Below are 14,060 nucleotides of genomic sequence, written 5' to 3' on the forward strand. Positions count from 1 at the left end.
AAAGCAGCTTTATTCTCAAAGAAGGTATGACCCTGTATGCTAAAAATTCTTAAAGAACACACACAGTCTTCTAGACTAAATATCTTTATCAGCTCTGAAAGATTAATATATATATATATCAAGTTTATATAAACAGCAAAATATATAAATATCAATTGGGGGAATGGAGAGATGGTTCAGTAATTAAGAGAACTTGCTAATCTTAGACAGGATATTGGTTTGATTTCAGCAACCACACAGCAGCTCACAACCAGTGTGACACCAGTTCCAGGGGACCTGACTCCCTCTTTTGACCTCTGTGGACACCAGACACACATGTGGTATACATATATACATGCAGGTGCTCACATATATACACAAAATAAATCTTTTTCAAGTAAAACAATTATATTCTTACCAAAAAAAATAAAATAAAATTAAGAAAACAATTCTATGGGCTAGTGAGATGGTTCAACAAGCACAGGTCGTCACTGCCCAGCCTAATGACCTGAGTTTAATCCTGAGGGCCCACACTGACTCCTGCTACTTGGCCTTTTGATTGATATCCACTTGTGGCAAAAATGTGTTCACGCCCTATAAAACAAATTAAAATGTAACTTTTGTTTTATTTTTGGAAACAGGGTAGTCATGGTTGACATGGAACCAAGTTAGCCTTCAACTCTGAGACCTGCCTGCCTGTCCTCCCAAGTGCTGGTATTAAAAGCATGAGTCTAGTAATGCTTAAGACCTAACGACAGCACAAGAAGAAAATATGGGCATTTAAGAATAAAATTTATCTATAAAAACTATAAAATTTTAAAATAAAAATCATTTAAATAAATAGTGAGACGGTCTATATTCACAGAAGACTCAGTATAATTAAGACTGCTATTCTTGGGGCTGGAGAGATGGCACAGCAGTTAAGAGCACTGACTGCTCTTCCAAAGGTCCTGAGTTCAATTCCCAGCAACCACATGGTGGCTCACAACCATCCATAATGAGTGAGATCTGACACCCTCTTCTGGAGTGTCTAAAGACAGCTATAGTATACTCACATATAATAAATAAATAAATCTTAAAAAAAAAAAAAAGAAAGAAAAAAGAAAAGTAAGACTGCTGTTCTCCCTACAGAATCACTGAAATCCTCATCAAGACCCTGGCAAGTTTTTATTATAGAAAGCAATACCCCAACCCTAAACTGTACAACGAAATACAAAAGAATAGTCAGAGGCTTGGGAGACAGTAAGAAAGAGCTAAGAGTAAACTACCTGATTTCAAAAGCCATAGAAATCTGCCAAGGTAAAATGCAGCAGGGGGATCACCAAGGGTTTAAGGTTGCCTGGGCTACAGGACAAGTTCAAGGCTAGCTGAGCCATGCCTAGGTCAAAACAAAACAAAACAAAACACCATCAAACAGACAAAGGGACTTGGCAAAGCTGACAGGGAGAGGAAGAAGGAGAGAAAAATTACTATTTGGCAGATGCTGTCAGCCGTGAGGCTGGCAAATTTTGCAATAAAATAAATACAAACAACTAAGCCAAGCAATTATTAAACAAAATAGTTATTTGGAAAAAAAAGCAACTGCTCTGAAGTTTACACCACTTTTATTTTTAAAAACCTATTTTATATATGTGTGATCATTAGTTTATTTGCATCATATGCATATAAGAGTCCATGGAGGCCAAAACAGTATCAGATACTCTAGAGCTGGAGTTAGAGCATATTTGAGAGCCACCATGTGGGTGCTGAGACGGAACTAGATCCTTTGTGTGAGCAGTTAGCACTCTTCATCCCTAAGCCATCTCTCCAGCCACTGCTTTTATTTTGTGAGAAAAGGTTTTCTCTATCCCAAGCTGGCCTCGAGCTTACTTGGAAGCCAAGGGAAGACCTTAAACTTCTGACCCCTACCTCCCAGGAGTAATGGGATTGTAGGTGTGTGTCACCAGGCCTACTTTTATATAATGGTGGGGTTAAAGCTGGGGCTTTGTGAATGCTGCGCAAGCACTCTACTAAGCTATACCTCCAGTCCCATTTGCACTGTTTTTAAATAAAATCTAACCAACATAAAAATGTTCAGCTTTTGGGACAATGAGGCTTTGTGACAGATCCTGCTCATGATCACAAAACCCTGGATTCAATCGCCAGCACTACAAAACAAACAAAACTTATCTCTTTTAGGATAAAACCTGGGGGTTGGAGAGGTGGCTCAGAGGTTAAGAGCTCTGGCTACTCTTCCAGAGGTACTGAGTTCAATTTCTAGCAACCACATGGTGGCTCTTAAACATCTATGAGATCTAGTGCCCTCTTCTGGCCTATGACATACACATAGGCAGAATGTTGTATACACAATAAATAAATAAGTCTAAAAAAAACCCTATTTACTCAAAAGATTAAACTTGTTTTTTTCTTTTCTTTTTTTTTTAAATAATGCTTTATTTTTATTCCCATGTATTTGTTTGTGTAAATGTATGCCTCATTTGTGTGGATACTCATGAAGCCAGAAAAGGAGGTCAGACCCCCTGGAGCTGAACTTATAGGTGGTTATGAACCACTGGCCATTATGCTGTGAACTGAGTAGCTATGCAGTTCCTTGTTCAATTTTTTTGAAAAGAAAGAGAGAGAGAGAGAGAGAGAGAGAGAGAGAGAGAGAGCAATTTAAATCTATTCATGGAAGTGCTGTCTCACAAACATCTCAGTGCACTGTGCAAGAGTACTCACGAAGTAATGGGTTAAGAACTCTCTTCAGCACTTCACCTTTAGGAGCAGCAGCTATTACTTCAGTCAACCTGTGAACAAGATTGGCATATTTTTTATATTTAATAAGCCTTATATCAACCATTTATCTCAGCTTTACAAGAGTCTGAAACATAGCAGAAATTATTCTCGTAGTATGAAAAACAAGTCTTAAAAGCAATTTATCCATGGAGCTAGAGATAGCCCTGAGGTTAAGAGCACTTGTTCTTACAGAGAACCAGAGTTCAGTTCCCAGCAGCCGCAACAGGTAGATCACAGCCATCTCATCTGTCACTCCAGTTTCAGGGACCTGAAGCCCTCTTATAGCCTCTGTGGCACTTACACAGATACAGGATAAATTTTCTTATCTAGAGCTGAGTGTGTTAAAATATGTGTATACTAGTGAGGCTGAGGGACATTGAGCACTTGAATTCAAGGCCAGCCTGGGCTACACAGCAAGATTCTATCTCAACACACATATGCACAAACCCATCATTTATCCATAATCAAAAGGTTCTTGAAACCCAAGTCTTAAATCCAAGTTTTCTAAAAGAAAGCAGTATTTTTCAACAAAGTCATGAATTATCATCAATGTGACATGAAAGATAAATTTCTATATACATGTACATTTCTAAGTTACATGTTGTTTGTAAATTTACATGCCATATCTGAACACCTGCAACAGTTGTACCTAATTAAATATCTACTAAAAACTCAATGTGGCTCAGTGCCACCATAGGATCAACAATATCTGAGAACCTGTAAAAAAATGTACCCCCTGGATCTCCAGAATTAGCAAAGATACAACAGTTCACAGTTCAAACCGTCTCACTGATTGAGGACTACCAAGTGGACCACTAGGTAGCAAAGCCTTCCAGGCCGAAGCTATAATTAATCTTCACCTTCTTCTTTCCCTTCTTCCTAAAGTAGACTATCTACCCCCGCTACATTCTATCTGTCTGTCTATCTTCTCACAGAACAGCCAAGTCAGGACCTTACTTTGCTAAGGAATCCAAAGTATTTTATGTAACCCAAATCATAGCATAAAAAGACATATACTTGAAGGCTGGGTGAGGCAGTGTATACCTTTAAGCCTAGCAACCTAGAGGCAAAAGCAGATGTATCTTTTTTTAGTTCAAGGGTAGCCTAGTCTACATATAGAATTCTAGGCCAGTCAGAGCTGCATAGTGAGACATTGCTAGAGAGAGAGAGAGAGAGAGAGAGAGAGAGAGAGAGAGAGAGAGAGAGGAAGAAGAAGAAGAGGAGGAGGAGGAGGAGGAGAAGGAGAGGGACAGAGAGAGGGAGAGAGAGAAGGAGAGGGGAGAGATTTGCTGACCACAAATAAAATTGCTATTTTCACATTTATATACTTCAGTTTATTATACAAGTAACCACTTTAATTGAGTGTTTTCTAATGTGAAACATAACCTAGTTTATCTTAAGTGTGACATTAATTGTACAAATACTGTTACCTTTCCAAAGTCAGCAAAGGTTCAGCAGCTCTGGCATGATCTATGGGATAGCGTTCACGAACAGCAAACTTAACATCATCTGCTTCATCAGTTCGAAACCTTAGGATATTTAAAATTAGGTACTCATAATCTGTAAGAACAATGTTCCCCTGCAATAGAGTAAATAATTTAATTTAAATTAGATTAGTAATCCTTTCCAAATAAGCCTTGAAACATCTTAAAAACTGAAAAAGAATTCTCATAAGACCTAAGCAAGGCATGGTGGCGCACACCTTTAATCCCACCACTTGGGAGGCAGAGACAGGCAGATTTCTGAGTTTGAAGCCAGCCTGGTCTACAAAGTGAGTTGCAGGACAGCCAGGGCTACACAGAGAAACCCTGTCTCGAAAAAGCACACACACACACACACACACACAAAAAGACATAAAGTAAATTTTACTGAAAAAAATAAAAAGGCTTTTTAAAAACTTTATTAAGAGAGGGAGAGGAAGGGGAGGGGGAGGGGGGAGGGGGGAGGGAGCGAGCAGGTGGATGGTAGCAACGCCTTTGATCCCAGCACTAGGGAGGCAGAGGCAGAGGTAGGTGAATCTCTGAGTTTGAGGCTAGCCTGGTCTACAAAGTGAGTTCTAGGGCAGCCAGGGCTACAGAGACAAACAAGCAAACAGCAGCAGCAGCAGCAAAACGATAGACAAGGAATAGGGAAGAAGCATGATGATTCTAAGGCCTCTCAACATCATAGCTAAAATGACACTGTGTTACAGAACACGATGAACTAAAGTCAACACTCAATGAAGGGAGTGAAACACAAACAGGGCCACAATCCTCTTCTTTTACATCGCTCGATGTCACTCACCCTGTCATAGAGCTCAATGATTAAGTGATAAGCAGCTTCGTCACTTCCAAACTGGAAATCCACAATTCTGTCCACACCAAGCTGTTTTGCACTGACTAATCTCCGACTCTTCAAATGTTTTCGACACTAGCAAGAAACAGAAAAGGCATTTGTACAATAAAAGTAAATTCCTAAGCAACTGGTATTAATTTATGAAATTATCTTTACAACATCAAGAATATTTAAATGGTAAACAAAACACTATGATCACAAAACAAAAGCTTATGATAATCAGAGACAATCTTTTATTCCTTGTTTACATTTTTGTTTATTTGGTGTGTGTGTGGTAATGCATGCATGCCACAGCATAGAGGTAGAGGTCAGTAAATAGTTTCATGAATTGGTTCTCTCCATTCACCATGTGAACTCCAGGGATCACACTCAGGTAACTTTTGTCCACTGAGTCATCGTGCCAGGTCCCAGTGGGTCCTTAAGCCTTTATTCTAATAACTTATAACTGAAATAGTTATTTTTGTATTCTATTTTTTAGATAATAGCAAATACAAGAACCAGAGCAGCTATTGACTTATCATACTGCAAAAAAACCTTACCATTTAAGTAAACAAATACACTTAACTCATAAAAGTGCCAAGAGTTTGCTGTTATTGGTTACTATTTTTTAAGGCAAAATGTCACTCAGTAGCCCAGGCTAACTAACCTTACCTCAGTCCCCTGAATGCTGGTGTCATAGGTGTGAACTACCATACCCAGCTCAACATTCTTTGAGAAGAGATGATGGCAAAGTACTACAAGTCTAGCACAAGAAGAAAGATCATCCTAAATATGAGATCAGTCTGCTCTGTATCAAGTTCCAAGCCACACTCCTTTAGTTCTGGTACTTGGGAGGCAGAGGTAGGCCCATCTCTTGAGTTTGAGGCCAACATGGTCTACAGAGAGATTTCTAGGACAGCCAAGGCTACACAGGCAAACTCTGTTTCAAACAACAACAACAATGAAACAACAACAACAACAACGAAACAACAACAACAACAACAAACAACAACAACAACAACAACAACAATGAAGCAAGTTCCAGGTCAGCAGATTAAGGCACATGGATCAACAACAACAACAACAACAACAATGAAGCAAGTTCCAGGTCAGCAGATTAAGGCACATGGATCAAGTCTGGGGATTTAAGTTGGATCTTACCCCTGACCCCTCATCTCACAGCAAAACTGACTCCCCCCCAGGTTGTCTTCTGACATTCACTTGAGAGCCCCAAGTTGTACCTGTTTGTTGTTTCCACCTACACAGACACACACACACACACACATACATACATACATGATAAATAGATAGATAAATGGAGTTTTAAAAATTAGCTCCAAACTTAAAATTTACCTTCATGGCAAAACTCGACGGCATCATGTTCTTAGGCCACTCAAATTCTGTTGTATGAATACGTATACCAGACTCAAGTAACAGTGTAGCTTTAAAATCAGGTCTGTTCAAGAGAAAGCCAAATTTTTCTTTAGGGAATTTGCCAAAACTTATTCTCTGAATTTAAAAAAACAAAACCTAAAATGCAGGATATATATATATATATATATATCATAATTTACCAAAAACAATCTTATAAAATATTCTTACTTTTGAAGCCGAATAAGATATGTCTTGTTATCCACATCATAAACGTTGTTTACTCTCATTCCTAGCAAGCTGAAAAAAAAAGAAACATATAACAAATCATTGTTCTTGGTTGAAGCAAAACTTTCCATCATTTATTGGTGTTGTGGAAAAGGAACTCTTCCGCTAAGATACCTCCACCGCCTATAAAGGTATCCTCAAATTAAATGTAGACTTTTAAGCACAAAAGTGGCCTGTTGATCTCAGTAACACCAGACTACTAGTGCTGGGGTGGGGTGGGGGGTGTAAATACAGTAAAATTAAGTCTAAATGACTTATTCGGAGCGGAGGAAGTAGCCGAGTCCCCGAAAATGCGACAAAGCTCACACAGCTGAATAGGCGACAAGTCCAGGACACAGGTCCAAATCTGCCCATTTCAGCTGGAAGGCCCTGCTACTTCTCTTTGGGAAGAAGGACGGGAATTCTGAAGAAGCCAGGCCGCCAGTCTGGAGCAAAGACGATCACTCCCGTTCTACCAAACGCTCGCTGCGGGACTCAGGCCACCCCGGCAAGACCTCTCGGAATCAGCGCCAGGGAGATGCAGCATCAGGCACGGTCCCCGGGGGGGGGGGGGGGGGGGGTGTCTCCCGGGGGCACCGGCCCCGGGCTCGGCCCCCAGGCCTAGAGAATCCCCGAGGCACCGGGACGACCGTGAGGCTCTCCGTCTCGCGACCACCCGGTGCCCGGCCTCCGCTCCCTCTGCTGTGAACGAGCCTGTCCACTCCCACCACCATACCTCGCATTCAGTTCCGCGAGCACTGCGCGGAGGTCAACCGTGCTGAACCGGCTCTTCATGGCTAGGCTGCGTGTCGCTACCGCAGTCCTTTCAGGGACTGAGCCGACGCAGGACCACTATGCTTCTGCGCATGAGCGCTTGGCTTGTGTCTACGGCAACCCAAATGACCCAATATTACTTATAGTGAAAGTGCGCTATTTAACCGAAGTTTGTTGTCAAATCATGATCAATTATTTTTTTCACTGTGTAAAAAAAACTCGACATAGAACTAACTACCTTCTCGAAACTGCGTCCTTTCCTTGAACAATGACCGGGTTAATCCCGTCCCCTTGTTTGGGGATTAAAATGGGTCTCCATTAGGATCCTGTAGGTCATTAACCATTAATCAGTTGCCCCAGGAAGGCGCTATCGCTCAGGATGGAAGAGCAAGGGGTCTTTCTAAACGCGAATTTGAGACTAGACAAAAACCAACGGTTGGTTTTCCCTGACTCTGACAAGCCGTAGAGATGGGTTCCTATTTTGCTGGGTACTACTCTCCGAAATAGGATTCTGCGGCATACTGTAGAATTCTCATTCAAGTTGAATGGGGTGGGGTTCTATATAGCCCGAGTTTCATAAATTCTTGGCACCTCAAATACTCAAAAATTCACTAAGTAAAGATGTCAGATAAAAATAAAGTAAGAGTTCCCATGGGAGAAGGAGAAAAAGTTCTCCTCCCACACCCCAGCGTTCTCTAAACTGCTTCAAGTTCTGCATGCTACCAATTCATACATAAATTATTCAGGGTTCAAATATACGATAGTTAATTCGTCTAAATTTTTCTTTTTAAAAGTTCTAATGTTAGTAATAAACAAATCTAAAACTAAGAACAAAAATCTACTAGTTTTGGACAGTGGAAGGTGTGTGTGTGTGGGGGGGTGGTTGTCATGGTCATTTTTGATACAGGGTCTTTCTATGTAGCCCAGGACACCTTAGAACTCTGAATTTTCTTGTCTCTGCCTTTTTGAGTGCTGAAATTACCAACACATTTAGAAACTGGAGGAATTTTAAAATCAGTGAAACATGTATTTAAAAGTTTAAAGTCATTAGCATTCACATCGCTATAAGTTCTTAGAATGGGTGACCAAAAAAGCAAAAGAAAGCAGGGAAAGTGTCAAATTTGTATATCTAAAAACATAAGGATTTTTGTAATTACTCTGCTTTTGAGACAGGGCATGCTATATAGTCAAGGTTAGTCTAAACTCACCCTATAAGCCAGGCTGTCCTCAGTCTCCCTCTGATTCCAGCCTCATTGGTATTGGAATTGCAGGTACATACTATCATGCCCAGATAGATCATAAACCTTTAATGTTGGCAAATGTGTTAATCTAGTTTCTATTGTTGTAACAAAATACCAACAGTTAAACAATGTACAAAGTTCACAGTTTTAGCAGCTGGAACTCTGAAACTGAGTAGCCACATCTATTTCAATCTAACAAGGGCAGCCCCCCTGCTACATTCCAGCATCTTGAGGGAAGCACATGGAAAGAGAGGGGGCAGTTCCGAGGTGAGACGGAAGCAGCAGGGGTGCACGCGCCAGGCTTCTTCTTATGATAGCTTCTTCATGAGTGAAACTGGTTTCTCTCAAGAACAATAGCATTTCTGATTTTTAAAGGCTTTCACCGCTACACCTGGCACCAAGCTTCCAGCACTCGAAAGGGATCTAAAACACAGCATTTTGTAGTAAGCATCAGTTTTTTATTCTATCCTAAATACAAGTAGAAGGCTAAATGTACAGCCAAAACATATACAGAGTCTTGGACATGGGGAAATTGATAGAAAATTGTAGGATATTTAAAATCAAAGTACAACCATGTTTCAGAAGAGAGCAACAGATCTGAATCTTTTTCAGCTCTTATCAGTCTTCCTCTGAGTCAAGTGTGGAGCTCTGGGGCTCATGGAGCTTCAGTGCTTCTGTAAATGGTTTCTATTACTGTTACACCAGCCATACGTGTAGAGATATAAACAATACAACGCAGTGTCTGTGCATAGCATCCAGGGATGGACCTGACTAGGGCAGTAAGAACACGAAGAAAAAGACAGACATACAGATAAAAAAGCTGGGATCAGATGGGCTGGGCCAGTAGTTCTCAACTTTCCTAATGTTGTAACCCTTTAATAGTTTCTCATGCTGTGGTGACCCCCCCCCAACTATAAAGTTATTTTGGTTGCTACTTTATGACTGTAATTTTGCTACTCTTACGAATTACAAATATCTGTTTTCTGATGGTCTTAGGTGACTGCTGTGAAAGAGTAGTTCCAACCCTCAAAGAGGTCCAGATCCACTAGTCTGGGCTCTCCACTAAAGAAACTACAGGCACTAGGCCAAGCTCAGCATATTTAGTATTTAGAGTTGAACAGAAAGGTGGGGTCATTGCATATAGTTGAACAAGCAGGCAGGTTTACAGTATACAGCTGGATAAGGAGACAGGTTTAGCTCATTTTAGTAGTAGTCTCTGTAGGTCTTCAGGTAGTAACGTTCAGAGGGAGAAAGATACAGTGGACACTTTCTGCCACACTGTCAACATCCAGGACTGAATTAGAGGAAGACTTTGCCTTGCTTCTGAACCTCACCCTAGGTGGAAGATTTTTGCCATTCTTTCATGGATCTTAATGGGGTCTTTGGAGCCCTTGCCATGGCTTTGTCAATGTCAACAATAAATATTCACTCAGGGATTTCTCCACTCCCTATAATACAAATTTATTTTCTTAGTGTTCTGAAGGTTAGATGTCCCAAAGGGGTCTGCAGAGCTGCATCTATGTGGAGGCATGGGTGGGAATAGGGCAGGGGCGGGGCGAGGTGATGTCAGTGGTGTCTTGGGAAAATTCCTTGCATTGTCTCTCATAGCTTCCAAAGTTGCTATATTCTTTGACTGGTGATCCCAAATGGCTTCAACATGTGCTTCCAGGCCATATCTCTTTCCATAACCCCAATTCTTGTCTTTTTATAAGAACCCTTAGATTGTATTTAACCTCTCTAACTCACAACCCCAAAGTTAGAGGAATCTGTGAAGTCCTTTTGTCCCCTATGATGTCCCTTTGACTGTTTCCAGACTTTTGTTTTGTTTTGTTTTTGTTTTTGAGGAGGGAGAAATTATGCCACCACTCATGCTTGGGTTCCACAAGCTGAGAAGTTCTTCTAAAGTCTTAGAGAGGACTAAGGGGGTAGGAACGCCACGGCTAAGAAGCAAGCCAGATACTCTGATGTAGGAATTGCAGGTACAGCTAAGCCATTGTGAACCAAATTCAGGGATCTGTTTAGAAGAGAGGAAAACAAAACAATAAAATGAGATATATCAAAAATTGTTTGGTCTCTCTCTTTTTTTTTTAGTAGGGAGAGAGTAAACTTCTTGTTATTATTGTTTTGTTTTTAAAATACTCAGCATTCTTGTTGTGTCCACTTGATAAATATGTATGACTTTTAAAGTCCTTCTGTTCTTTTGCAGTCATGTGAACAGAGTCCACACATTTTGAATTTTAGTTAAAATTACTACGGTTCCTTTAGGTTTCCAGGGTTTTAAAGGTTGTTATATATTCATTTCAATAGTACTTAACATAAGTGTATATAAAAATGCTAAAAAGACATTAAAGAAAAATTTCCATAACTCAGGAACATAGACATAGGTAAATTTATAATTTACCACTAAGCGTACACTGTTAGTACTCTGTTAGAGAAAATGCTTTTTTGTCAGGCGGCTGTTCTTTACCAACCACTTTTAAATGAACTAGCAGCCCCTGCTGGTTCTTTTGACAATAACATCTTTTTATAAACACATTCTGACTATACTCCGATAGGAGTCAGTAGTGAGGCGGCCACCAGTCCATGAATATCTTGAACAAATTTGTTGTTTTAACAACGAAGGAAAGATAAAACTGGGGGGGGGGGGGGGTTTGGGGTGTGTGTGAGAGAGAAAGAGGGAATGAAAAAGATTTAAATAAAAATACGGAGATTAAGATAATTAGATAGGTATATTTTTATTGTATGACTAAATCTTTTAAACCCTAAAAATATACTTTACCTTTTTTAATGTTTAAGAGGAAAAAACACTATAATAATGGTAGTAATTTAAAGAGTGAGGGATAGAGAGCCAAAAGAGACGGGGTCTCGCTATGTTGCCCAGGCTGGAGTGCAGTGGCTATTCACAGGCGCGATCCCACTACTGATCAGCACGGGAGTTTTGACCTGCTCCGTTTCCGACCTGGGCCGGTTCACCCCTCCTTAGGCAACCTGGTGGTCCCCCGCTCCCGGGAGGTCACCATATTGATGCCGAACTTAGTGCGGACACCCGATCGGCATAGCGCACTACAGCCCAGAACTCCTGGACTCAAGCGATCCTCCTGTCTCAGCCTCCCGAGTAGCTGGGACTACAGGCGTGCGCCACCGCGCCCGGCGATCGCTGAGAGCTGCGGGGAGATACTAGAGCTTCGGCGGGCCGTGACGTCACCGGAGGCAGGGCAAAGCCTTCGCTGACACGCCCTGACACGCCCAGCTCGGGCGGTCCAGAGACTGTGATGTCACCTGGGTCCGCCTTCTTCCGCTGGAGCCTGGAGCCTTGTGTTTTATTACAAATCGTTCGTATTCTCTCAAAAACTGGTCGCGAAGGGGAAAGGAGAGGGCCTCAAACGGTTCCTCTGCATCGCGTTGCTTTCTAGGCCTGCAGTCTCCGCTATATCTCTGCATTGGAAAAATATGAGCGAACCATCTGTTCTAAATACTGTATACCATACAGTGTATAGCATGACCCCTCGTGGCAGAGGTTAGGGGTCCGAAAAGGTGTTGAAGCTAGCTGGAAGGAACGAAACTTAGAATATCTGTCTGTTCCTGGTGTTGGTCTCCTATTGTGGAGGAAAGCTAGTCCGTGGGTAGGTAGGGGTGGGCGGGGGTTCCTTACAGTTGTGTTGTCTTGCTTTTAGAACAAGCTTCCGTGAAGAAGGCATTTCCAACCATAATCAGCAGACCTTCTTTGAGTTTTCCTATTTCCCCCTCCTCTAAGGGTAATCCCTAGATTTCCGAGAAGGAAAACCAGTGGCCTCTTCTTAGCTCCGTCAAAAACAGTTGTTCCCTTGACGACTCTTTCCAACATAAAACAAAAACGGGCACCTGAAGGGGTCGACGGTGATTTTGATATAGAGCAACAAAAGACTCAGTGTAAACTAAAGAACTTATCTTAAGGAATAAAAACGAAGATGTGGCAGAAGTTTAGTTGTACCCAAAGTCTTTACCCTTATTATTATACATTTCTGTTTGATATTTTGTCCCAATGGACCACATTTCATGCTCTCTTATCATTTTGAGTTTTCACCAGTGGCACCTGAATGAAAGTGGTGTGACTTGCAGTTCTAGTTTAAAAGTAAAATAACTTCTGTCCAGGGCGGCACACCACTCCTGGAATCCCACCATGCAACAGGCGACTTGGACAGTTAAGAGTTCAAAAGCCATCTTCTACCAGAGAGAGAGAGAGAGAGAGAGAGAGAGAGAGAGCCAATGAATAGGCTGCAGCCTTCCACACCCCCACCCCTACCACTCTCCTAGTCTAGCCTAGCATGCAAACTAGGAGGAGACTTGGTGATCAGATCCAGCCCTAGGAAGAAAGAAACCAGAGTCTAAGGATGAGCCATGTTAAGCCGCTCTGTCAGCTCAGGGTTCCTACCTCTGGACAGTCAGTAATACACTTCTGCCTCGTTTAAATGACTATATTTGGGAGCCTCTGCATTGTCATAGTACGCTCTAACTCTGTGGTTCTCAATCTTCCTAATGGTGCCACTCTTTAATACAGTTCCTTGAGTTATGGTCACCCACCAATCATTAAATTATTTTGTTGCTACTTCATAAATGTAATTTTGCTACTGTTATGAATTGTGAATATCTGATTGGCAGAACATCTAATATGCAACCCACAGGTTTCGAACTACCGCACTGATTAGAGGGACATTCACAGGAGAAAAACACCCAGACAACTAGAACTCAGAAAAGTGAAGACCCAAAGGAACTCCGGCATCTACAGGGCACTTGATGTCGTGTCCCTTAAAATGTAAGAAGCGGCTAGGCATGGTGGCGCACGCCTTTAATCCCAGCACTCAGGAGGCAGAGGCAGGCAGATTTCTGAGTTCGAGGCCAGCCTGGTCTACAAAGTGAGTTCCAGGACAGCCAGGGCTATACAGAGAAACCCTGTCTGTCTCAAAAAAAAAAAAAAAAAAAAAAAAAGTAAGTACGTGATTTTCTAGTTTTTCCTACAATTTCTATTTATATACAGTCTCTATATCCATACCAACTTTTTTATTCTTGTGAACGAAACTTATTTTCTGCCTTTCTCATTTGTCACTATCCTTTAGTATCAGTAAATATTTTATTCATCATATGGTTGTGTAAGTTGAATCACTATTGGTCACTCTACCATCGACATTTAGCTTGTATTAAGAATTAGTGATCAACACAATAGTTAGAGCTGTTTAGTGGATTTTGTATAAACCAAGTAGTTTTTTTGAGTTTAAGAAAGTTTTTGAAGTGTTGCCCAAGTTGGTCTAGAATCCCAAATTAGAGCATTCCTGCCTCAGACTCCTCAATAGCTAAGACAGGACG

At 41.3% G+C, this 14,060-nt stretch overlaps 1 protein-coding gene and 1 non-coding gene across 4 annotated transcripts in view; both read right to left on the reverse strand.

The window, feature by feature from the left end:
• The window catches only part of Nemf (nuclear export mediator factor), a 45,661-nt gene extending 38,069 nt beyond the window's left edge, over window positions 1–7,592 (reverse strand). Inside the window, exons 1-7 of one of the 3 annotated variants that reach the window (XM_030246848.1) lie at window positions 7,442–7,571; window positions 6,670–6,738; window positions 6,421–6,523; window positions 5,038–5,163; window positions 4,185–4,333; window positions 2,698–2,765; window positions 1,248–1,357 (exon numbers count right to left, since the gene is read on the reverse strand). Coding sequence is in view for 2 of the 3 variants with exons in the window: in NM_025441.3 (NP_079717.2) it covers window positions 2,698–2,765; window positions 4,185–4,333; window positions 5,038–5,163; window positions 6,421–6,523; window positions 6,670–6,738; window positions 7,442–7,500 (574 nt within the window). In the remaining variant the exon portion in view is untranslated. Of the gene's footprint in view, window positions 1–1,247; window positions 1,358–2,697; window positions 2,766–4,184; window positions 4,334–5,037; window positions 5,164–6,420; window positions 6,524–6,669; window positions 6,739–7,441 lie in introns of all 3 variants that reach the window. The other 2 variants (NM_025441.3, XM_011244157.3) reach the window with 2 other exon arrangements.
• A 3,981-nt stretch (window positions 7,593–11,573) lies between these two features.
• Window positions 11,574–11,872, reverse strand: Rn7s2 (7S RNA 2). Its single transcript, NR_052008.1, has one exon.
• Window positions 11,873–14,060: the final 2,188 nt, after the last annotated feature.

This window comes from Mus musculus, chromosome 12 (assembly GCF_000001635.26).
Source record: "Mus musculus strain C57BL/6J chromosome 12, GRCm38.p6 C57BL/6J".
NCBI classification, from domain to species: domain Eukaryota; kingdom Metazoa; phylum Chordata; class Mammalia; order Rodentia; family Muridae; genus Mus; species Mus musculus.